Here is a 26,506-nt window from a genome sequence, read left to right on the forward strand (position 1 = left end):
GGGGGTCATTTAGGTTTCTATGTACTGAGAAAGCCCTACAGAGAAGGGGAAAAGGGAATCAGACTGTGCCGGGATGTCTGATGGCTTTGCTAAGGAGGGGTGCCTGGAGCTGAGGGAACTTTGTGGGTCTCCTCTAGTTTCCCAGCAGGTGAACCGGAGCGGCTGAGTGAGGACTGCAGGCTGCAAGGACTGGTGAGATCGTCCTGCTGCTCTGTTTCCTGAACAAGATTCAGCAAGGCAGCGCTCGGCTCGTGTGCTCCCAGGCAACACACGTTGTGGGGAAAGTACATTTGGATCACACACAGTTAAATGGTTTAAGGCCTGACAACTGACACGGCAATTTTAGCCATTTTATTGATAGGATTTTTATTGTAAATGGGGTTTTCGAGTATCGCTAGCGTACTTTCAAAAAAGCCTTATGCGTTGATTGTGTTCCCAGTTACACAGCACTTTCATCCTTCCAGATGTCCAAATGCAGGGTCAGGATTCACTATTCAGATGAGATCACTGTGGCCCCGGAGATGTGGCAAGCGGTTGAAATGCTGGGCTCACAGCGTCCGTGGCACGGGGGCAGATCGACCTGCTAGGGTTCGCAGTAGAGAGCTTTGTGGAACACGGTGCCGACCAGCAGTTTCCCTTTGTACACAGACGCCACCGTACTTCCTTGCAACACTGTACCATTTTCTGCATAAACCAGTGTAACTTTGGGTTCTTCTGTTAAAATGTCCTGAATTCGGATCACCTATCAAAGAAATAACGTTAGCCTGCTATTTCTTTTAAAATCATTCAAAAACATAACATTAAAGACGGGTCACTTCTCCATATGGAGAAACCTGGAGGTAAATCATACTTTGTTCCAAAGTTACTCTTTCGAGAAGACACTGGTTTCTTTATTGGCAAAATGACAGGTTTTAAGCAGGTGCTCCCGTACAGGGATAGAGACACACAGGCCTACCCGGCCTAGGGAAGGAATAGGAGTGAGTAGCACAGATACTATGGGAAATGGGGGTGGGGGGGGGAGAGCTGTTACTCAGGAATAGTCAAATTATTGCCATGCTAGAATTCAGGCCAGTTTTGTGTATTTACAGATAAGCAAGGAATGTGGATGCTTACCCTTAAATCTTGGTTTTTAAATTCTGGCAATTAAAAAAGAAAATACCTCTGTACCATACTCAGCTGTTCCTCTGAACTGAAGTTTCCAACTCTAAACGTACGAGATGTTGTAAGTTCAGTTTCCCTCATTTAGGTGAGCAGAAGTAGGACCGCGTCATTAACGACGGTGTCGGAGCACGCGAAGCTGAGCGCAGGGAGGAGCTGAGTGGCCATCTTGGCCAACGCAATGGCAGTTTGCTATAACCCACAGCACTGTGAAGAGCACCCGGTAAGGCAGGGACGGGGTGCTGTTTCAGATCTTCGCCTTCTTCCCATTTGTTTCTCATTTGTAGAACAAGGTGCCTGGGTCTAGATTAAGTTTCTTTTCAACTCTTAACTTCCTATCATTTTTAAGCCTTTAGGATAAAATACAATGTCTGGAAGAAAGGATACTTAACATACAAAAGCACCAAATATGGCACACTAGGGGGCCAGTGCCTGTATATAAAGGGTTAATGGGAGCATTTTAAAAGGATGTCTTTAAAACAGCCAGCCCCAGGGGCGCCTGAGTGGCTCAGTCTGTTAAGCCTCAGACTCTTAGTTTTGGGCTCTGGTCCTGATCTCACGGAGCCCAGCGTGGGGGCAATGAGCTCAGCGGGGAGTCTGCTGGAAGATTCTTTCCCTCTGCCCCTCCCGCCGCTAGTGCGTGCACTCTCTTACTCTCTCGCTCTCGCTCTCGCTCTCGCTCTCGCTCTCTAAAATAAATAAATATATCTTTTAAAAAAATAAAGAGCCGGCCCAAAAGACAGACGTAGTAGTTACTTACTGGGAGATAGGTGATGGCGCACCTTGACTTAAGTAAGCCCCTTTCTAATAAAAGCCAGTCGCTCTTCCGTGGGGCCGTGCGTTAGATAAAGGATAGTTATTACTTTTTGCTATTCCTTACCAGATCCATCATTAGAAAGGAACTACTTTTTCCAGAACAGCAAACCAAGTCCATGCTACAGCAAATAAGCTCAGTTCCACAGAGGAGCTAACAAGCAAGAACGAATGAGAATCTAACATTCTGCTCTGTTCTGAACAGTGAACACGCCACAGCATACATTTCTTCAATTCCGTTAAACAGACTATACAGCAATCCTAATAGCTATGAACCAGGAAAAGGCACAAAGGATTGCCATTAAACATAATCACGATTGTCCTGTAAGCCTAGAAAGAGAGGGTATGAAGGGCCATAAAGTAATTGGAAATACACATTTGGTTTGGGGTTTATTTAATCTAGGAGACATGGGCTTTAAAAAAAAATTTTTTTTTTTTGGTGGGTGGGAATGAGACTGACTCTTAAAACTAAGCTTTAAAAAGAATTCATAGCAGTAAACTATGTCAAAAATTGTATCGTTATTTAACATAACAAGTATAAAAAATACATACTGAAAAACTCAAAATAGAAAACCTCAGAGGAGTCAGAGTAAATGTTCAATTTTGAATTTTTGTTTGCACTGCCAAAATAGTCTGCCCAGGAAAGACCATGAACACAAATGGGGTCTTTGGGTACCATAACTAAGATGGAAGGAAAGGTCTTTTAAACCAAAACGATCCCAGCAAGTGACTGGTCTTCCCACTCTGCAGGGAAGGTTTGGAGAGAATGGCCGCTTGCACGTTAGGACAGGTGCGCTGAATTAACTTGTGCACATACTGACACACGGGAAGAGGGGGTAAAAGGAAAGGCAAGTAGCAAACAAATGATTAGACCATAGCACTGCGGTACATTCCGTTTTTTAAACTCTTGTGAATTCCCAAGTTGAAGAAACTCATTATTGAAGTACAGTTAGGGACCCCAGGCTAGTGCTGGCTACCCTAGCCCTGCCTTCCACTCTGCTGAGACTTTTCCGAAAGCCTACTAGGAAGTCCTCCTGGTCCCCCAGCTCTGGGTCAGGGTCGGCCAAGGAGCAGCAGCAGCAGGGGAATGGGAGGACTGAGAGGGAGGTAGGGTGTTTGTTCCAGGCTTCCTCCCTGCAGGGTCCCCACTGGTTGTCTACGTCCCCCAACCAGAGGCCAGGTTCCCCTCAGAGGACCCTCTCCACACTCAGCTCTCCTCTCATTCTGCTTTCTGGTAACCATTTCCTGCCTCCCTTGCTAGCCCTGGGGTAATGCAGTATCTTCTGTTCATTTCCTTACACGCACCTTTGTAGAGAGTGCCCTTATTCAATCCCCTCAAACTACCCAATTTAAATGTACCATCTGTCTCCTGCCTAGACTCGGACTAGAATGCCACCCAAAGTCAAACTCCTTTTTCTATCTCATCATCTGGATCATCTCTCCGCGTCCCTCCTCATATTTGCACACATAATTGAGATTTGTGTTTCCAACTGAGAAACAGCGGGGAATAAGGTCGCTGAGCTGATGCATTTTTCAAACTAACCTCTGAACCGGGAGGATTCTCCGAGTCGTAGAAAAAGATCTTCATGCCATTGGGATGGCATCCAACCCAAAGGTCCCCTGTCACAGGATCCACAGAAATGTTATCCACGAGAGTGTCAAAGTCCAGGGACTTCCAGGTTAAAGCCAGGGAGAGAAGGAAGGACAGAAAGTGAAAACAATTGAGAGATAATAGAACAATACGTCAGGAGAAGCTATGGTCTTTTCCTCCTCGGTCACCACATGGCTCGTTCCAGGACACAATTTCGCTGCCTTCCGATAGCACTCAGCGAATTCCTCTGGCTCCCCATCTAGGCTAGCATTTCCTCAGTTTCCAGGACAGAGGAGGGAAGGGGAGGTTGCAGAAAGCCGAGCAAGATTGTTAGAAGTCAGATGAAATCATTTGGACTAACATCTGTGCATGAACCTAAAACTGAAGGGAAGAAGAAGTTTTAAGTGCAGCATAAAACGATGACTTCTAAAACGGCTTGTGCAAATGATATTTTTATAAACATTCAGAAAAGAACCAGGAAATGTAGATTCATTTTTGATGAGCACATCGGTGAAATGCAGGCTCTTCTTTAATGGCTAATCATAGGCTGTGCAGCCAGAGGAGAAATGATCACCCAGGGTCTAATTTTTGACGTGGAGTTGGGGAAAAGTTTCTTCTTTACTTTTCGGATGTTATTCAACTCCCTGTTCTTCTGTTGTTTATTTTCTAAATATAAGTTGCAAGCATGTGAAGACTGCACGGATTGCTGTCAAGGCTTTGTACCAGGATCGTAAATAATACCGATGATTCTTAATTCCGCCATTCATCATCTTGGCTGCCTTCTACTGGGGAGAAATCCCATCTATTTGTTTACCTCTAACTCTCCGTTGGAGAAGCAATATCTGCTGTGTACCTCAAACAGAGGCCAGCATACCTCAGTGCCCAGAGACCGTGTAAAGGCTGGTGGTGACTCATTGCAAAGGCCAGAGTGTGGGCAGGCGGCTGCAGCAAACCATAGCAGCCCTGCCCTGGGCTTCCTACTCTAAACGAGCCCTCTCCCCCCACGTCCTGAAGGGCTGCAGGGCTCAAGCCTCGCAGCAGAGCCTCCACGCAGAGCCATCACTCATTCTTACCCTGGAGGCAGGCAAGGTCGGCCAGAGGAGGCGGCCAAGCAGACATCCTCTGGCCAGAACCAGCCCCAGACCTTCTCTGTCCCCCCAAGCCCCCATCCATCACAATGTCAGACGGTCTACGCCGATACCGCCGTTTCTGTAGATGAGGAAAATGTGTGTCTCTGGGCTCTGCTGTTGTCTTTGGAAGGGGTAACAGCCGATTGGTGAATTGCATGGCAGTTGAAACCTACAGAGATGTGAGCTGGGGGTGAGGGAAGAGAAGGACACCCAAGCCCGGGGTCCCCATTCATTTGACACACGATTACTGTGCTCTGCAAGCAGCTCCGCTCCCGGAGAGTGGGTAGGTAAGTGGCAGGCCTGGCTCCTGCCAAGGAGGGCCGACAGTCCAGCAGGGAGCCCCTTTTGGGCCCAGCAATTAGCTCTTGTCTCGCAAATCTCTAATTCCTAGCAATACTAACTCACTACAATGCATGAAACGTACACATTTCAAGCTTCCTCAAAGCCAAGTGGAAGATGGTACATTTCTTGATAAAGGAAACTTAATAAATGATTCTCATTGAAAAAAGCTGTGTCCTCTGTTAACAACCCAACTTTTAGAGAATGGGAATGTACTGAAGTGGGACTAATTCATTGGCTGTGTCCTGGAATGTTTTTTTTTTCTTTTTGTGGAGGAGGGGATTATTTTATTGCAGTAAAATATGCATTACATGAAACATGTCTTTTTAAACATAGTAAGGGTACAATTCAGTGGCATTAGTACACTCACAGAGTTGTGCAAGTGCTACCTCCTATCCATTTCTAGAAACTTTCGTCATCCCTAACAAAAACTCTGTACCCAGTAACTCCCCATTCCTCCCTCCGTGAGCCTCTGGTGACCCCTATTCCACTTTCTATGAATTTGCTTATTCTAGGAACCTCATATAAGTGAAATCACACAATATTTGTCCTTTCGTGTCTGATTTACTTCACTTAGCATAAGGTCTTCAAAGTCCCCTCCATGCTGGAGCGTGTATTAGAACCGCCTTTTTAAGGCTGAATGATATTCCATCGTATGTGTAGACCACATTTTGACAGGACATAAACCTGCCCACATCTTATCACAAATTCTAAGATCAGTCTCAGCTCATTTATCAAATTTCCGGACACTCCAGGTATTAATGAATTAACTGGTCTTGTTTAATTTGATCCTTTGAAAGAAAAAAGAACATTACAGTCGTGGGGGTAGACTCAGCTGAATTGTTATGTCAGGAGATGGGGGCCTTACCTGTTGCCGAAAGTGGGAGCCAAAGCTAGACTCAGTCCTTGGCAAGGCCGGTGTCTTTATCATTCTGTGCTGAATATATATTGGATTGGGCTCTATACTTATAAAATTCTTTAACTTTCAATTTACAGAAGTACTTATTGTTAAAACCACCGTTTGTTTTCATCCCTCAGCCAGTAGGAGTGTGTGAAATTCCATTTTACTTCAGCTAATACCAAATTGGCCACACCAATGATTTTTAATGTCAAACACGATGCTACGCTGGATACTGCTTTGAGGTAATTTTCTCGGAGCGAAGCCCCTCACGGCAGCACATTGGAAGTACTGACGGGAACAGTCCCACAGTGCCTGGTGACAGCGGCTCATGCTGTGGGTGGCTACGGTCTTGTTTGTAAGGAAAAGGGGACTATTTTCACACTGCTCCACTCTCCTGTTACTTTCTCTTTCCTCTCCTTTGTGTTTTTACCCCTTTTGGCCCAAACCTTCAGATCAGATCATCATCGGTGGGAATAGAAGATAAACCCCTGAAGTGTACCCAGCCCCCTCATATGAATTTAACAAGTCTTTGTTGAGTGCCTACGATGTGCTGGGAACTCTTTTAGGAACAAAGGGAAAATACCCCATCCTTCTGGAACTTACACCCTTGTGGAAGAGGCAGACAATAGAGAGGATAAAGAAAATATATAGTATTTCATTATAAAATATAAGTAAAATATGTAATATTAGTAATGAATGTTGAAGGGAATATAAAGCCAGAAGGAGAAAGGAAGTGTGTGTGTGTGTGTGTGTGTGTGTGTGTGTGTGTGTGTGTTGGAGGAGGTCATCGAGAGGACACGACCACCAGTTGATCCTCAAGCTGGACCCAGGCAATTGGAGGCTCCTTAACCCCTCCCCTGTCCTTGGGATGTACATTCTGCCCACTGTTTCCACAGCGGGAGCTGTTCCAAGGACAAAGCCTTGAGAGAGTAATGTGTTATTGAGACCATCTGGACAGTGTATGTGGCTGAATCCAGTTAAAACCTCTATATAAACTTTTAGGATTCTGGTCGGTGGGTGTGGAGGTCTACTTGTCTTACGGCTGCTCAAGACAAGCCTCGTATGTCATTTCCCTCGCTTATTGAAGCTGCCACACAACGATCTGAAGTGGTCTGCCGCCTTCTTCTTCGATCTCTCCTTGCCCTCTGTGTATGGGGGCAAAGGAGCTATTTCAGACTGCACCCAGGAAGCTCCCCAGATTACAAACTAGTAATTGGTGAGCCAGCCAGGAGAGCAAAGAAATGAGCTTTAGGAAAGAGGCATCCTTGGGGGAAATTCCGAGTTGGCCATTGACCTGGGGGAAGGTCACTGACATGGGGAAGGGCAGCCCCCATGGCAGATGCTTGGAACCACCACATGAGCCCTGCGATCGAATGCACTACTCAGCCGTACCAAGGAATGAGATCTCACCATTCGCAAAACGTGGCTTGACTTAGAGGATATCATGCTAAGTGAAATAAGTCAGACAGAGAAAGACAAATACCATATGATTTCACTTATCTATGGAATCTAAAAAAACCAAATGATAAAGAAACAAGGGAAAGAGACTTACAAGTACAGAGAACAAACTGGGGGTTGCCGGAGGGGAAGGCGGTGGGGCGAGAGCAGCATAAATGAAGGAGATGAAGAGGTATCAACTTCAGGTAGAAAGTAAATAAGTCACAGAGATGAAAAATATAGTCGATAATATTGTAATACCATTGTATGGTGACAGTAGTGACAGAGGGTGACGACACTTGTGATGAGTGTGGAGTAATGTACAGAGTTCTCCAATCACTATGTTGTACACCTGAAGTTAATGTGTCAACTAGATATCAATAATAAGTCTTTTTAATAAATAAACTAAATTGAAAAAAAAAGAAAGTGGGAAGAAGAGTTGAGGTTAGAGAAGGACATGTGGATGCCCACTACTCTGTAGCTTCGGGGCTGGCAGACAAGGAGAGAGCAAATAATAGTTGAAGACCTTGCATGCCATTTTGCAAAGCTGGGAGGGCCCAGGCTGCCGGGGATTAAGGTCCGAGTGCTGTGACAAGGTCTGATTGGGACGCTAAGAGGTGGAAGGCCTGGGAAAGTGAGGAGAGTGAAGAGGACGTTGCTGTACGCTGCATGCAGTCCAACCCCGAGTGCAAAGCAAAGCAACAGCACCAGAACGACCCCAGCCAGCAGGGCAGCCTGCAATTGAGGAAACGTTCACGAAGAGAGAATGTACTTCCGCTGAGCTTATTGCTACAGCTGCCAAGTTCCAGCAAGAGGCCAGGGAAACTAGCCCAGCGTGGTGAGCGCACCTGTGGGATACGGGGAGATGCCGTTTGGGCAGAAAGCAGAGAAAACGAGCAACATCACCACACACCCTGTGCCCCGGCAGCCCCTGCACAGCGCTCCAAGGGTCAAAGTACTCACTCCCTTATCGACTGGATTATTCTAGCCTGCAGGGAGCTTTGACCCAATGAGGGGCACCTCCCTGGGGATGCGGAAGCCTGAAAATCTATAGAGGAAGTCCAATAATGCTTAGGGAGTTGGGAACGAGACAGGCAGTCTCCGCCTCTGTCTGTGAAAGCCCTGATTAATCAGGCCACATTCAGGGCAAGAAGGAGAAGGAGGATACTCCAGTCGCCCCAGTGCTGATACCGGACACTCACGTCCATGTTGAGCCCAGCTGTGGGACAAGATATTTATGATGTTGGGTAATCCACTGCTGATTTGGGGAAAACTGACAAATCCTGGGACTGGTATGGGCTGTGGGAAAGACCTGAGACAGAGAGATCACCCATAAAACCTAAAGGCGATCCCGATCGGCTGTAAAGGTCCAGTAAAGATAACCCAAAAACAAATGTGGTTCAACCTCATTGCGGCGGGGACCTCGCCTGAACAGAAAAGCTGACAACTCAACACTGTGCTCATTGGCCAGTGGAAAGATGCAAAACCTGAACAATTCAGACCTGCTCCATCTCCCCTTACCTTCCCTGCTGCCCTGCCCGCTCCAGCAGAAGCCTCAGGAATCCGGGGCTCTTTGGGGTGGGTGCCTCCCCTACTCCAGGTATGGGTACCAGCCAGGACTGCCTCTAGGTGAGGGCAGGTGGAGATGACCCGAGGCCTCAGCTTGAACTCCCTCTTCCCTGGTCTTCCAGGCATGACAGCTCTGGTGGGTACTGGATCCAAATGTCCCCTGACACATGGTGACCCTCAGAAGTTTTCAGCACCACTAGTGGTTACAGAGAGCAAATGGTGATGGTTGAGACAGTTCTTGGTTGAATTTAGTGTTCCTCCCTACCCCAGGAATATGAGGTTTTTCTCTCTCCCATACCAGAGAATCTATTAGGCATTGACAGCCTACAAGATGAAACAGCAAACCTCTGTCTGGGAGTTCTGACCCTGGGTACGAGTCATCAAACCAGTGCCAAGGTGAAACACCCACTGCGAACCAGTAGGCCTGCCACCCCTTCGAAAAATGGTAACTGTCAAACAATATAAATTGCTTCGGGGCATAAAGAGTTAGGAGAAACTATCCAAGAATATGCCGCTGGCTTTCCTGGAGCAGCAGCAAGAGAGAAGACAGACGGGTCATGAACCCACAGAAAATTCAAGGCCCAGGAACTGCCCCAAGGCTTTTGGGAGTCATCTGGTTGGGCAAGACACATGTTCCAGAAGCTGTGATTGATAATGGCGTAAGCTTAACAACCATTAAGAACTTGAAAGCAGTGCAAACCTTTGTAGGGATTTGGGGTTTGGGGAGGACTTTTATTCCCCATGTGGCATGGTGTCTCTGTCTCTGATACGGACCGATAAAGAGAGGACATGCGTAGGACTGGGGATAAGGGCAGCAAGTCACCTTTGCGAAAGCAGCCATACTAGTGAAGTAGAGTAAAGCTCTGGGCATCTCCCAAGCAGGGCTACTGTTTGAGTTAGATGTGTCTGCAACTCCGGAAGGGTTGGGCACTGTGGTGAGGATAACGGGTGGGGAAGGACGGAGTACCCCTAGGATTTTGGTCCCAGCTCTGGAAGGGCACAGAAACTCCATATACTCCATAGAGCAGCAGCTCCTAGCAGTATATGCAGTGCTGCTCCAGGGGGAGCCTCTGGGGAAGGAAGAGTATATCAAAGTAAGAACTTCCTTTCCTATCAAGGGGTGGGTTGAGAACATGTTCCCTGCACGCCTCTCTGCTGTGGCGCAAAGCCCCGAGTTGACTCGGTGGCGGTCCCATCTGCAGCGCGAGCACCCCAGCCACCAGCCCACTGTCTCTAGAAACACCAGCACTACTGGGCCCTAGACTATGTAGATCCTCCAGATTCATTGCCTGCACCCCCCCCCCCATGGCTGTCCCTGCAGCTCCTAGATGGGGAGTGGGGGATGGGTGTAGTCAACGGAATCCACGCGAGCGGCAGCGGCTGTTCAGCCCAACACTGACACCGTCTGGATGGAAGCGGGAAGAAACCGCAGCGGCCCAGGGGCTGAACCCGGGACTGTTTGACTGGTGATCACTCCTGAGCTCTGACCCATAACCCTTTGCATGGACAGCTGGGCTGTTCTAAAGGGATTAATCCTATGGCTGGGACAGTGGCAAACCAAGGGGTGGATGATGAGAAGAAGCCCTGGTGGGGTCAGGATATATGGAAAAACATTTGAGTCTGCCTGCAGGAAGCTGAGGGGGTCCCCACTGTCTTCCACCTTCCAGCTCCTGCGGGAATGACACCCCCTGGCAATCAGGAAGCTCACATCCTAGCGTGGATATAAGCTCTGGCAACAAACCCTTTAGGAGATACAGAGATTGGTGCATAGAAAGAGTAGCCACCCCAGTGCCCCGGGGGGAGGGCATGTTTCTACTAGGGATGCTCTGTTGCCCTCAAAATAGAGCGACTTGGTCAAGCAGTAATAGCACGCCCGATGTGTTTTAAACACATCCCCGGGACTGGCAAAGCCCTGACCAAATTCATTCACTAAGCCTTAAACGAGACCCCGCAAAGCCTGTCCTTACTGAACACTGAAATGTTCCTAATATGATAAGCTGTCCTCCAAGCTAGGACGGCCTCAAGCACTACGACCAGCTCTGTGCCGTTACCCAAACAGAATGCTGTGTGCTCGTAGCTGATGCACCTGCCGGAGTGTCGTCTTTATGAACTCGCATGAGGACACAAGTGCGTGCCTGGAGTGATCTGACCCTCAGCCTGGGGGACTTAATAAATCGGCGGTTCAGGTCACGGGGCTCTTGGATGGAAAAATTGTCCTTGATCTGGGGAATCGTTGCTGTAACCTGCGTGTTCCCTTGCCTGTGCCTGTACCGTTGCTATGGTATCTGCTCCCGGTGTAGCCAGAGAGCCGCTCAGCAAGCGGCCTCCGCGCTGGTGAACCCCTGGCTGACAGCTCAGGGCACGTTGCAGAAGAGGGGGGTACCTGAGCTCGTAAGAGCTGCCGCAAGGGATGGAGTGTTGGAGGAGGTCACTGAGAGGACATGACCACTGGCTGAACCTCAAGCTGGACCTGGACAACGGAAGCTTCCCCAACCCCTTCCCTGTCCTTGCAACGTGCATTCTGCCCACAGTTCGCACAGTGGGAGCCATTCCAGGGACACGGCCTTGACAGAGTAAGGTGTTGTCGAGCCCCTCTGGAGGGTATATGTGACTGAACCCCCATCGAGGCCTCTATAGAAACATTTAAGGTTCTGGTGGGCGGGTGCGGAGAGCTACTCGTCCTGCAGCAGCCCAAGGCAAGCCAAGGAAGTAAGTTCCCTTGTTTATTAAAGCTGCCACCCACCAGCCTGGGGAGGCCTGCCTCTTGCTGGGTCTCTCCTTGCCCTCCGGGTGCACGCAGGGGAAGGGGGGTTCAAGGTGGACCAAGAAGCCCCTGAGGTTGCAAACGATCCGGATGCGTGCAGCGTGGCGCGCGGAGTCGCGAGCTTGGATTAGGCAGCCAGGGAAGGCCTCGCTGAGGTGACATGTTAGTGGAAAGTGGAAGGATATGAAGGAGAGAGCCGCAGGGATCTGGAGGAAGATCGTGCGAGCAGAGGGAAGAGTGCCCCACCTGAGGCAGGGCTCCAGCCGGTGAGCTCAGAACACGGAGGCTCAGGTCGGGGAGGCCGAGCCGGGGAAGTGCTGAGGCCAAAGGTAGCAAAGTGACGCGCTGCAGGGGTGCTTAGTGGCCACCGGGAGTCCTTGATACTTTACTGGGCTTTATATTATATCGACATTATTTGTAACTATTATGGAGAGCGCTGTCCTATGAAATGCCAGTTGAGGTGATTTCTTGGCTGTTTCATCAACATGGAGGGAAAAATGAAAGGGAGAAAGAAAGGGGAGGAAAGGAGGAAGGGAAGGGAAACTGAGCAACGAGAATTCATGAGGGCAGAAAGAATCAGTTTCATAGGTGAGATATTTGGCTTGCTGCTTCCCACTCTGCAGGTGACCACAAGTGAACAACCAACACACGCGATGCTGTTGCCTCTTAATAAAGAAGTGAAAAATTGGTTCTCACCCACTCCAATTAGACAATCCTTTTTTGCTCACTTTTAATTTCACAAATCAATTAGAATCTAATTATCACTCTGCAAACTTATAGTGTTAATACATCTTACCTTCAATGGAGTTAAAGTCCAATTAGCGTGCTTTTCATACACATGAATCTTATGAGCCAGCAATTCAGATATGTAGACATACCTTCAAAGAAGAAAGAGCTACATCAAAGCACTTGAAGTAATACGGCTCAGAAGGCTACGGCGAAGTTGTAAGAACTCTTCCTAGGAAAGAACTTTGCTTAGAGACTGGAAAATGCGACCCTTCTCAAAACACACCAAATTCTGAAAAAAAAAAAAAAACTCAACGAGTTTACAGTGCACAAAGGAGTTTTAATTTCTGAAAAGTTATTTCTGGAGCTAGGAACCTCACTGTCCCTGATTAGAAGGGAAGAAACGTGGCCCTAGGACCAGCTCTTAATACCCGGGAGTAAAATGTAGCACACTGCTGTTCGCTTGTCCATACCATCACAATCCCCAGGTTCTGCCTCTCAGAGGAGAACGAGTTCTCTCGGGCAGGCTGCAGGAAAGCCCTTTGACAGCCAGGCCCTTGTTTGAGGCCAGAGAAAGTATGAGGGAAGACAAGATGCGTGGCCTGGATCTGAGAGAAGTCTTCCTCCCCTCTTGCCCCGAGCCTGGTCCTGACCCTGTGCATTTAGTATTTTGCACGCAGCGCGACGCCCCACTCACCGTAAAGACATGTGGTCAGCGCATCCCAGAACAAGGAGAGAAATAACTACTTATTATCTGCCACTTTGGAAGACCAGGAGATGCTATAAAGAACTGAAAATATGTCCACGTTGTTTTCTCTAATTAGGTTACTAACTTTCTGAAACCTGTGATGGTAGAAGATGAGGAAAGGTACAGATGACTGGATACGTGGTTTTTGGAGATAGATGAATGTTGCCCAAGCTGTGGTCCCCAGACCGGTGCTGCTCTGTGAATCGTTTGTCTCGGGGCCACCATCAAGTAATAGCGAAAATCAACTACATGGCGAAGCACACCGCCTAGTTAAGCTGACTTTTCTCCCACAGTAACACTTTCTTGATGAAGAAAGCAATGTCTCGATATACAGTTTGGTGCAAGTTCTTTATCTTGTCACAAACCATCACTACTGAGATCTATAACTACGTGCTGTTCATCTTATAACCCCTCGAAAATCTTCCCTCAAAGCAAAGCTATTTAGTAATACTAAATATTTATCACAGTTTCCCTTGTTGATATATACATCCATCCACCCCCCAAATTTAAAAGAATACGCCTACACAAAATAGAAAATTTTGATTCGATGCATTTGATCCCTTGAAAAATTAAGATATTTTAACATTCTTCCTAATTTCCTCTTACCAGGATAACATGTTAGAGCATATCATGTTATTTGGAAAATGCAGATGTTCTAAAGATATCAAGCAAGAATCTGGGGAAACGCATGACATTGTCAAGAGGTCACATACTTGCCGTCAGGTGAAATGTTGATTCCATTAGCAAAATCAAATCCGTCTACCAACACTCGAACTTCGTCTGGACTATAGTAAACAACGTAAGACCACGCTAAACCCAAATAGAGCTCCCAGGATCTCAAGTAGGGTTCCACAAAATAGTGATCATTCGTGGCATAAAAGTGCTCAGGTCCCACAGCAACAATATCATTCAAACTGCAGATTCAAACACACATAGGATACATACAGGTGACGGTATTGTAAGTTACAGGACTAGGCACTGATTAGCATTCATTAATGGCTGTTCCTAAAATCAAGGCGTGGGATGAACTTTTCACTCTAGCCACATGGCACAGAATTAATATGACATCAATCCCACCTGTATGATCCTCAAAGACAATAATTACTCTAAAAAACCCTAAAAGGTTACTATAGCAATGTAACATAAAAATCCTATTAACTGGATCTGAAAAATAGTGCTATGGTGCGTGTGTGCGTGCGTGTGTGTGTGTGTGTGTGTGTGCAGATAGACTACATTCAGTAGACATTAAATTAAGCCAGGAATCATTATCAGGGCAAATGCATCTATGTTCATACAGAACAGTCCGATACCATCAGGCGGAGGGAGGAGAAAACACTGGCAACCTTGAGACTTGCATTTTAGTTAAAGCTCTGCCACAATGAGCCGTGCAATTTAGGTACAAGTAATTGTTTTACATGTCAGGGCCTCAGTTTCCTTCTCTGTAGAAGGAGGATGACCTGGACCTTTTTCAGTCGTAAAAGGTTCCTTCCGGCGTAAAAGTTTCATGATTCTAAACTGAAGAAAATGTCCATGAGCAAGAACGCTCAGGAACGGGATGCTACGGCATATTTTCTTTCTGATTTTGATTCTCTCTCCGCTACTGAAAATTGAAGATATATGAGTCTATTTTTCTGCTTTAATAGGTACCACAGTGAACACATAAGTGAGTCATTCTCTGCTGATTGAGTGCCAGAAGCTCCCCAGGGCCATTATCTGGGAGAGAATTATCTCCGCTCCATGGCAGGAGGCGTGACAGCCAGCACATCAGCTCGATGCCGCTCTGGGCTCCCGGGCCAGTTAGATAAGCACGCGGAGTCTCAGTTTTCTCGTCTGTAAAGAGAGGTTTAACCATTTTCCCAAAGTCATGCAGCTCATTAGTATAAGACTAAGGGTCAGAATCTTCATTTGTGGAGTCTCAGTGGAAATCACAGTAAGACAACGCCTGCCGTGTGCTTTGTAGAAAGCCTGCCGCTCGCTGAACCCCCCGTTGATGGCGACCACTCTCACGACACGAGAAAAAAGGTCTAGGAACTTAGGATTCGTGTGTACAGGCTCCAGGCATAAACCTCTTCTCTTTCTCTCTCTCTCTCTCTCTTTCCCCCCTCTTTTTTAAAAGTAAATTTCCGAAGTGAGTATACTTTACAAATCATTTGCCTGTTTTTCGTAAAAAAGAGCAGAGAAGAATATTTCAGAGTAATAGCTTTGAAATCTTATAGACTCCATTTGAATGTTGACGTTTCCTGTTACTGTCTATGGGGCCATAGCATGTCACTAAAATCTATGCCTCAGTTTCCTCTCTGGGCTTTGTGAGGTTAGGGTAAATAAAAGGGAAGACTGACTCTAAAGACCTTGGCACTCTGCCTGGCCTATAGCACATGATGGAGCATGACCGCTGTGCTATCGTTAATAACATACTTCAATGGTGCTAGATTAGTAATAGGAATATTAATGCTATAAACAACATAAACAGCCATTAAATACAAAGCAGAAAATAGACATGGCTAGTCCTTCAGTTGAGAGAACAGAATTCTAGTTAATTGTGGCACTATGGTTTTGGGTTTGTTTGTTTTTTTTTTCACTTTGGTTCTATATTGCCAAAGACACATATTTTTGCAATTGGCCCAGAAAAAAAAAAACATCCTCTAACCCTGGGAATCTGGACAAATACAAGATTTCCAAGACTAATTGTGAAACCAATAAAGTTTTCACTATTTCAGAGTGGCTCAGAGCAGCGGTTTCAGCCTCAAGACACCAGGGTTAAAATTCCAGCTGTGCCATTTTACCGATAGTATTATGTGGGGGCAAGTTAAATACTCAAAATGGCATAATAATAACACCTAATTCAGAAGGTATTTGTAAAAAGATAATAAAGTAATCAGTTTAAATTGGTTATTGTAGCACCTAGCTTATAGTTAAAGCTCATTGTTACTATCACAATTATTACAATAATTATCGGCCCAGCTTTTCTATTCTATATACTTTCCCCTAATTTAGATCTCGGTATGGGGCACATCCGCCAGACGTTCAGTATCCTCATTCTCTTTCCAAAATACATTTGTTGAATGCATGTATAAATAAACTGTTTCACCAGAAGCTGTTCTCGAATTTGCACTCATCCTCGGGATGCAAAAGAAGACTTGGGCCATATGGTTCCTATGCAGCTACTAATTAGTTGATTGACCTTCATCCAGTAACTCAATTTCTCTCCAATTGCAGTTTCCCCGTCTTCAAAACCACCAGGTAAGAAAGAGAGGAGGGGATCCTGGGAACACCGTGCTGCAGGCACTCTGCTAGGTCCCCGCATGTAAATGACACACAGTTGAAAAGAAATCTGGATTTACCGATACTAAGTAGTCCAATGCTATCAGCTAACCGCTCAAATAAAGGGTGGGATTCTAGACGATCTTAATGATTAAAGAATAAGCATTGTTTGGGAAGACGAGGTCAGATTGTTGTCCCAAAGCCATCACTAGCCTCACAAACCAAATCCTAAGGCAAGTGAGGACGTTGATTTTGTGTTGGGTTGACTGGGATCGGGGATCCCTGGGTGTTTTCTTTTTCCTTGTGTTATACTGTCAAGAAGCCTAAGACTGGAGCTGAGTGTTAAGCACAGATCTGCTACCCCACCAGTCATGTGCCTGAACAGCAGTACGGGTAGGACGGGGAGGTGGTAGGGGCACCAAATCTCAGGTCTCCCTTGGGTGTATGTTTCTAAGATTCTATTTTTTTAATACAAAAGGAAATAAATGAACAAATAAACAAACTCATAATGTGGAATTTGTCTGTGAAACTGGTGTGGGTTTGAAATACAAAGTCTGGTTTTGGAGAAGAACAGAGTTATGTCTTAATAACAGCCTGAATGGACATTCTGAGGCCAGGAGCCATAAGTCAGCACCCAGGCAGCCTCGGAAATGAGAGAGGAAGAGAATGGGTCTTCTCTCAGGGGTTTGAATCCTCAAAAGTATCTGCAGAAGACCATTTGGAGGAGTTTGTGATGATTAGAAAGGAGAGTTGACCAGCCATTATCCCCCCTCCCACTCTGGCTGAAAGAAGAAACCAAAGGTGGATTAACCATCACTGGTATTAAAGGAAAGTAGAAATATGATATATCTCCCTACTTAGGCAGAAGTTTGTGTCTGATGGTTTTCAGATGCAAAAGTGATTTTCCTTCTTCTTCAAATTTAAACAACTCAACTGTGGACTTAGAATCTGGATGGTTCACCACCAGCAGGTACACGGTATTATCTGAGAAGAGATTAAAAACAAAAATCGAAACATTAACTGAGCTCTCAGCTGTCAGCCCTGTCTCCAAAAAGCAATTTCAGCCCACCTCCAACTAGTACTTAGGGTGTCAGGCAGATGGAATATTTTCATCTCCTTGTAGAGAGAAGCACTTGTGATTACTCCGAAGGAAAATGCTAAAGGAAGAACTAGTGACAGTCTCTAAACACCTCCAAACTCCACAGGGGGGAAAATCTTCAACTTAAGAATGAGCAACGCTTGACGCTAAAACTCCAAAGAGCTTGTTAAGCTTTCTATCGCAAATGGTCTCAGCAAGATGCAGAGTGGAGATAAAAGAGATAAAAGATGTGGAGAATGCCGACGTGAGAAGGTGTGCTCGGGCATAATTTACACAGTGTAAAATGATAAATTCCATAAAAAGAACACCTGAGAGATGTTATCAAAGGGAAACAGCTTCCGTGAGTCAGTCCAGCTTTAAGACATGGAAGAGACCAATCTAAGTGGTCAAGAAGGTGTGATTAGTGTTGGCAAGTGAAGTTAGATTATTACAGTCTTTGTCTTAAGAAGCAGTAAGTCTTTGGAAGCCTTTGATGTGACCAAACTGGTGTTTAAAGAAAAACAATGCAAAGTGTAGTAGGTTGAACTGAAGAGATTTAAACAGAGAAGCCAACCAGGAGGCTCCTGGTAGTTAGGCCATTGAATAAACAAGTGTTTAACTGGTATTAAGTGCTACAAAGGAAAAATAAAACCGGATAAAAGAATGAAGAGTAATGAGATGTTTTCTTCATGACGGTCAGGGAGGTTCTGATGAAGTGATGCTAAAGCAGAAACCTAAATGATAGAGGAAACCAAACCATGTGAGTATCTGGAGAAAGAGCATTCCCAGGTGAGGGACTAGAGTGTGCAAAGGGCCTGAGGCAGGAGCTTCCTTGGCACATCTCTCAATAGTGAGGTTGTGGATGGAGTAGAATGAATGAAAGAAAAGAGTGACAGCCATAAAGGTAGGTAGCCAAGGCCAGTCTTGTTAGGGCTCAGGGTAAGGACTCACGGCTTACTCATTGGGGCCTTGGAGCCAAGGAGTAACATGACCTTACAGTTGCAGCAGTGATCCAGGTGTGGGGGCAGAAGGGACTGGGCCAGAAGGATGGCATTGACACGAAGTGGCAGAAGAGGATATGAGGACATTTGACAGGAAGTATCAAAAGTCCCTGATGATGGCTGAGGAATGAGGAGGTCAGAAATGAAACATGAGTGAGCACTAAAGCCTGGAGCCGTGTTTCGTGCCGCAGATTCTACTGCTAAGCCTCTAGCCTAAGGAAATACAGAAGATATATACACGGGAATGTTGATTTTGGCATTGTTTGCAATGAACATAAAGGCAGAAACAGACTGAATATCCATCAACAGAAGAACTATATTACTGCATCCCATGCATCTGAATCCTAAACAGCCATTGCAAAGGAGCTCGAAATGCGCTGTCGTAGAAAGGAGCCCATAATGTAATGTTAAATGCAAAAGCACTTTATAGAACGGTTTGCGTAACATGACTCCCTTTTATTTTTAGAAGTGTACATACCCAAGAGTATATTTCTTTGCACTTAATGTTTTAAAAATAAAATATGGTATTGATAAAGGGGTGGAGCAATCACAAAAGGGGACTATATATGTATATATAAAAGAAGAGACGTCGTATGGGGTAGAAAGGTAAAGAAGGAAAGATAAAAGGATGGAAAGTCAGTTGTCAACATGTTGAGTTTAAAGCAGCTACAGGAGACGAACTCAAATAGAATAATCTAGTAAGCTTGAAGGAATGGAACTGAAGAGCTGATTTAAAAAAAAAAGAATACCCCATTCATGGAATTCTCCCAGAAAGCAGGCAGAGCTAACGGGTGTGACCTGGTTGAACCTTCTGAACTAGAGCAAATAAAGGGGAGGCAGAAGATGGGTCTTTTGGAGAATGTTCAGAGAATGTGAAATGAATGACAAAACAATGATTGAGGGAGAAAACTGCAGTAGGATCAGAAGTAAGCTGGATAAGTATATTGGAATATCGGGGAGGAGCAATTTACTTGAAGGAGGAAGTGGTCAACAGCATAAATGAGGTGGAGGAAGGAAGAAGGGAAGAAAGGAAAGAAGGCGGAAGGGAGGAAGGAGGAAGGAAGGAGGAAGGAAGGAAGGAAGGAAGGAAGGAAGGAAGGAAGGAAGGAAGAAGGTAGGAAGGAAGGAAGGAAGGAAGGAAGGAAGGAAAGAAGGAAGGAAGGAAGGAAGGAAGGAAGGAAGGAAGGAAGGAAGGAAGGAAGGAAGGAATTTGTTAATAAAGACATAGCTAACGATGTTCAAGATAGCAGTTTTAGTCACCACAGTGGAGAAAGTATGGAAGAAAGATGGAAGGAGGGACTGTCTGCTGAGGTGATGGAGCCCATGACTACAGATGAGCTTCTCAACTCTAGCTTTACATTTTATCCCCTGGAGAACTTTTAACAAGTCCTACCACCCAGGCCTTCCTCAGACCGACTGAATCAGAATATTTGGGGCTGGGATCTGGTCATTAAGCTTTTTAAAACTCCCTGCTGTTAAAACCACTAAATAAATTCAGTGAAGTTGCAGGATACAAAATCGATACACAAAACCTGTTGCATTTCTATAAGCTAATAATAAACTATCAGAAAGAGAAATAAAATAATCCCATTTACAAATGCATCAAAAGAATAAAATACTTAAGAATAAATTTAAACAAGGAAGTGAATGACCTGTATATTGAAAACTATTAAGATGTTAATGAAAGAAATTGAAGAAGACACAAACAAATGGAAAGCCATTCCCTGCTCATGGATGGGAAGAATCAATATTGTTAAAATGTTGCTATAGCAGTCTACTGATTCAATGCAATCCCTATCAAAATTCCGATGGCATTTCTCACAGAAATAGGACACATAACTTTGAAACTTGTATGAAACCACAAAAAAACCCAAAGCCAAAATAATCTTGGAAAGAGCAAAACTGGAGGCCTCACACTCCCTGGTTTCTAACTATATTACAAAGCTATAGTAATTCAAACAGTGTGATACTGGCGTAAAAACAGACACATACTCAGTGGGACAGAATGAGAGCCCAGTAATAAGCCCACACATATATGGTCAATTAATTCATGACAAAGGAGCCAAGAATATAGAGTAGACCATGGGGAAAGGACAGTCTCTTCAGTAAATAACATTGGGAAAACTGGACAGCCACATGCAAAAGAATGAAATTCAACCACTATCTTATACCATACACAGAAGTTAACTGCAAATGGATTAAAGACTTGAATAGGAGACCTGAAACCATAAAATTCCTAGAAGAAAACATAGGCAATAAGTTCTTTGGCAGAGATCTTCGCGATGATTCTTTTAAATCTGACACCAAAAGCAAAAGCAACAAAAGCAAAAACAAACACGTAGGACTACATCAAAATAAAAAGCTTCTGCACAGCAAAGGAAACCACCAACAAAATGAAAAGGCAACCTACCGAATGGAAAGGAATATCTGCAAATCATGTATCTGATAAAGGGGCTAATATCCAAAATATATAAAGAATTCATTTAACTCAATAGCAAAAACAAACACATAAATAATCTGACTTTAAAATGGGCAGAAGAGGTGTGCCTGGGTGGCTCAGTCTGTTAAGTGTCCAACTCTTGATTTCGGCTCAGGTCATGATCTTAGGGTCCTGGAATTGAGTCCTGTGTCACGCTCCCTGCTCAGAAAGGAGTCTGCTTGAAGATTCTCTCTCTCCCCCTGCCCCTTCCTCCACTCACGTTCAAGCTCTCTCTCAAATAAATAAATAAATAAATCTTTAAAAAAATAAAACAAAATAGGCAAGATCTGAAAAAGACATTTTTTCCAAAGAAGACATAGACAGCCAACAGGTACAAGAAAAGACGCTTAACATCATTAATCATCAGGGAAATGCAAATCAAAACCATAACAAGATACCATCTCACACTCGTTAGAATGGCTATTACCAAAAAGACCAGAAATAACAAGTGTTGGTGAAGATGTGAAGAAAAAGGGACCTTCATGCACTGTTGGTGGGAATGTAAACTGGTACAGCCACTGTGGGAAACACTGTGGAGTTTTCTCAAAAAATTAAAAATAGAACTACCATACAACCCAAGAATTCCATTTTGGGTATTAATCTAAAGAAAACTCAAACACTAACTTGAAAAGATATATGCTCCCCCATGTTCACTGCAGCATTATTTACAGTAGTCAAGACCCAGAAACAACCTAAGCGTCTATTGATGGATGAATAAACACACACACACACACACACACACACAGAGGAATATTATTCAGCCATAAATAAAGAACAAATATCCTGCCATTTGTGACAACATGGATGGACCTTAAGGGCATGTGGTCTCTTTTATATGTAGAATTAAAACCTAAAAGCGAAATACAAAGCTCATAGACTGGTGATTGCTGGGGGGGGGGGGGGGGGGGTTGAGGGCAGGAGAAACAAAGAGTCAAGAGGTAAAAAGAAAACAAATGCAGTTGATGTCAAATCCCGCAGGGGTTTCTGTGTGCAGCTGGGGTTGAGGATTCGTGTAGAGGCCCAAGAAATGGCTGCATGGAGAAAGGAAGAAAGGGAAGGACGGCATGAGGGCTGGGGGTGATATGCTGATAGCTTTGAGATGTGGAGAAGTAGTTTGAAGACAGAACAGAGGAACCAGTAGGCAGAAAGGCACGGAAGGTACAGGGCTGAAAGGAAACTGACCACGGCGACTTTCTGTCAGTGGATCTATAGGTCGCTGACGCCTTCCGTTAGAAAAATCTATCCCTGTAAATTCCTGGATCTGGAAAAATGTTTAAAATGGAAAACCCGTAATGATCAGGGCTAAATATTATTGCTATCATAATTACAGGGATAATGTGAATGTTGATATTTTTAAAAATAAGTGCTTTACAAATCTTAAGTATTTTAGCATTCTCAAGCATCAGAGTGGTTATAATATTATATTTCATTCACATAGGGGATACGTTTAACGGAAGAATAACACTAATCATGATTATACTGTAGTTGAATGAGAGGAAATATTCACTCTTTAACACTTTTTTAAATTTTGGTTTTGTTTTTAATAAGCATTGAATAGCATTACCTTCATCTGTGAATGTGCTAATCCCGTGAGGGTTAAATGAAGACTGATCGAAGTTACTTCCAGTGACCCTCAGTTCTAACACTGTTGGAGCTTCTTCATTCAGGTCCATCAGAAGAATTTTGCCAGGTTTATCAGGTGCAAAGCTCTTTATTCCAGGGTATTTTAATCCCTTATAAAACACAAAGGAGAAAAAAACAGGCACATTACAAATACTTCAAAAGCTGATTGAGGTGGTAGATGGCACATGGTTTCATACTGTCTGCTTCGCGTCACAGGGCCACATGGGAAACATCCTGGTTGGCTTGTGCAATAGGCCCATGGGGGGTTCCAGAAGCCACATTCTCCACCAGGCCACCCCACACAACGCACTGGCTCGGAGTCTTCCATCACCAGCAGCAAAGCCACGTGTGTCCCATGAGAAAGATCGAAAATAGAAAAGTAGACCAAATGGGTGATTGTTAATGGGTTTCAATCATATAAGCAAGGAATATAGAGAGAACATTGGTTATGGCTTTTAAAATGTCTCCTGGCAGGTTCCTTGGAAGCATCTCAGGGACAGAGTTTTAGCGAAAGTCTAGTGAGCCCAGAAACAACTTCTTTCTTAGCCTTCAATTAGAACAACACAGCTGTTTTTTGTTTTAGATGTTGGGGTCCCATGTAAGATTTTGCTTGGAATATGTTATTCTGTTGCTTTAAAAAGGGGGTTGCAAGACACTGCTGGAGAAGATGACTAGTCCTCCATCTTCATAGGAGAAAACTGGACTAAATAAATTACAACAGGCAGCAAAGGGCGTTGACTTCTTCTATTTTGAGCTATGTCACTACCACAGTGGTTTGTATGCAGAAGAGTTTCAACAAACATGCTGGGCTCACTCTTCAAAGTGTGGAAATTGTGGAATGGCCTATCAGTAACTTCAGATTAAAGGGCTTATTTTGAAAAGTGTGAGAGAAAAAGGTAAAATCTAAATGATATGTGGAGGGATATATAGAAACATACACCCAATTCAGTCAATATAGGACTCTACCACCTCAGTGCATCAAGGGATCGACCACTGATGGAAAGCCATTCTTGAACTCACTGGACTCCCAAATCGCTACAATGGAAGATAAGGCATTATTCGAGTTCAGCGTTCACACAGGAGTACGATATGCATAGAAGGCACACGGCCATAATTTTAACACCAGGGTAAATGCACATACTGTTTGTGTTTTGAACCGTATGACGGCTTATTTTATTTGAAGGTGGACATTGATAAAGAGCAGGCGTAAACAAAAGACTTAAGCTGCTGGATCTAGAACATGGTGTCATGCACCGTAGAAGAAAGAAAACACTTACAGAGCTAATGAAAGCCAATCCATTAGGAAGTATCTCCAAGTCTTCAGAGCCAGTTTCTGCCAGAAAAGAGAATAGTCAGTACGAATTTCTGTAGATGATTACAGGGAGCTAGTGATCCTTTTCTTTATCACTCTTAACTGGAAAATGGGGCTACAGATTTAGCTCTTATTTGATAGATTCAGAATAATTAACTGTTTCATTTACTTATTCAAATTGACTAATATGATTCTGTAAAAATTAGAAGACACCGATATAATTAAGTGTAATTAAAATTTACAAGTAATATATGTTTTTTAAATTAACGGACTAGAACTTTTTCCTCAGAGTCTGAGATCTCTTACATGAAGTTCACGGAAATTCACAAAATTTATAAAAGGTACGATAATTTGAAAACACCTTCCTGTTCTGTTAAAGACGCAGTATAAACTACCAACATATATTACTACTTAATTCCAAATTCAGTAAATTCTTTGAGAACCACACTGGAGATACAGGCAGATTCCAAATGCTTCAGTTAAAATGGGGATACATTTCACATGCAAAATATGCATCTACTATTAAGTATAAGCATCAGTAAAATAGCACCAAGTTAATTATACTTTACATGTACATTTTTAAAATCTCAATCAGCCTAGAGACAAATGAGATTTTTGATTTTGTAGTGACACTCCTAGTGGAGATGTTTATTTTTCAAATATCCAGTGACACCTAATATCAATATCATATTTATTTTCTAGAGAAAGATTGCACTGTAAGATATCTGGCCAACCTTATTGATTATGACTGAATAAGTCATATGGTCTAGCCTTTCCAACCTTAGTCAATGGAGATAAATAATTCTTAAACATAGCAAAACAAAACATAACAAAAACATGGATCTCAAACAAGTTGTCCTCAAATAACAAAGGTGGTTGGTTGAAACCAGAAGGGGACTTGAGTCCTGTGACACTCCCTGTTGGTTGCCTACCAGCTGCTATTCCCTAGCCTTTCATCTCTGCTGACAGGGCCTGCCTTCCACCATGGAAGCCCGATAATTACTTTCCCAGCTTCCTTTGCAGCTAGGACACCAGCCTGTTGTCTCTCTCTGACTAATGAGATCTGATGGGGAAATCTGCTTAGAACTTTTGGGAAAAAATATTCCTCCCTGATATTTAAAAGAGAGAGGCGTGAGGGGAAGCCTTGCGGTAACTACCAAGGTGTGTGAGGGCTTTTAAAAATTTGTCCCTTTACTCGCTGCTTTTTCTCCTTCCCCTGTCCCTCCCCTGGAATCGCCTCAGGTTGTATTACCATAAAATCAAGCACTGTTCCCACTGTTGTTTTTGCTAAACTGACCAAACAAAAACAAACTGTGAAAAACAGTCAATCCTTTGGCCATACGTTGGTGAAGTCAAAAGTCAAGTACGTTGGTATTTATAATTAACTACTGACTTACTCTTTCTCTCCTGGTTCATGGTTCTATTTTTTGAACAAAATTAAACAGGTGTATTAATCAAATCAATAGCAAGATAATACTGCAAGTTCCATGAGATACTTCCTCCTCTCACATACTTACCTATTCCTTTAACTAAATTACAGTTAGGAAGTTCGACTGGTGTTACCTCTCGGAAGGCATTAAGTCGTGTTCTGGGGGAGAAAAAAAAGGAATAAAACACACAAAACTACTCAGAAATTACAATTGAGCTGCAAAAGTTAGCTGCCAAGAAAGTTCTCCTCAGCTGGACTTTGAGTTTCAACCCCCGGGTCAGCGGTCCCTGGAGTCTCAGCGATTCTACCAGACAAGGCCAGGGTAAGACCTGTGGGGCCTCTGGGTACATTCAGTGTTTATTTAGCCGAGGTGGACTGATCCACAAAAGAAACACATCGTGTTCTCTCTGCTCTGTGCACTTTGGCCGGAATAGGAACTATTTCATCAGCTGCGTAAGGAGTCCTATGTGGAAATTTGGGTTAAATAGCAACATGGTTCCAATTTACTCCATTGATGTTTTGGGGCTGCTGACAGGTGGGTCTCCTACCCATCTGCTCTGTCTGGCTCCAAAGCCTGGACTGGGCATCTGCTTTGGGGTGTGCCACTTGAAAAACACAGGTGTGCTTAAAGGATTTATAACTTCAGAAAATCATACCCAAGGCCAGCACATAAAAAGACATTTCACACACACACACACACACACACACACACACACACACACACAAGCAACTTATTAAATCTGAGTGCATAAACATCACAGGGAGCATTTGAGCGAAGGACAAAGGAAAGAAGGACAGATGTGAGAAGGACGTACCAGCCGGCTGCCTGAGAAGAGCAAAACTATTGCTGAGGCATTTAAAAGAACTGGCCCACAACAACAGCACGGCTGAGAGATTGAAATAATCAACATTTTTTTTGAGAACTAGTGATACAATATGGTCTTAGTGAAGAGCAACGATTATCCAAGAATGCCCAGAAATCTTATTTGGCTAAACATAGGCCGAGAAATTCTTCCCTTGCCTTACTGATAATTTAGTCTCACAGAGGAAGAGGATGGGCTGGGGACATTCTGGATAAAATTCTTAAGATGGTATAAAATGATAGGAATTTGGGGTGCTCCCTCTTTCATCCAGAAAAAATGTAACA

The 26,506-nt window shown here is 44.2% G+C and overlaps 1 protein-coding gene across 2 annotated transcripts in view; it reads right to left on the reverse strand.

Annotated features, from left to right (window-relative positions):
• Positions 1–336: 336 nt before the first annotated feature.
• Positions 337–26,506, reverse strand: part of PON1 (paraoxonase 1) — a 32,908-nt gene continuing 6,738 nt past the window's right edge. Inside the window, exons 2-9 of one of the 2 annotated variants that reach the window (XM_026506017.4) lie at positions 25,448–25,518; positions 23,896–23,951; positions 22,560–22,728; positions 17,295–17,421; positions 13,890–14,090; positions 12,499–12,580; positions 3,515–3,643; positions 337–742 (exon numbers count right to left, since the gene is read on the reverse strand). In XM_026506017.4, the coding sequence (XP_026361802.2) occupies positions 584–742; positions 3,515–3,643; positions 12,499–12,580; positions 13,890–14,090; positions 17,295–17,421; positions 22,560–22,728; positions 23,896–23,951; positions 25,448–25,518 (994 nt within the window). In that variant the 3' untranslated portion in view covers positions 337–583. The remainder of the gene's footprint in view (positions 743–3,514; positions 3,644–12,498; positions 12,581–13,889; positions 14,091–17,294; positions 17,422–22,559; positions 22,729–23,895; positions 23,952–25,447; positions 25,519–26,506) is intronic. The other variant, XM_026506025.3, reaches the window with a different exon arrangement.

This window comes from Ursus arctos, unplaced genomic scaffold (genome assembly GCF_023065955.2).
Source record: "Ursus arctos isolate Adak ecotype North America unplaced genomic scaffold, UrsArc2.0 scaffold_3, whole genome shotgun sequence".
Lineage (NCBI taxonomy): Eukaryota > Metazoa > Chordata > Mammalia > Carnivora > Ursidae > Ursus > Ursus arctos.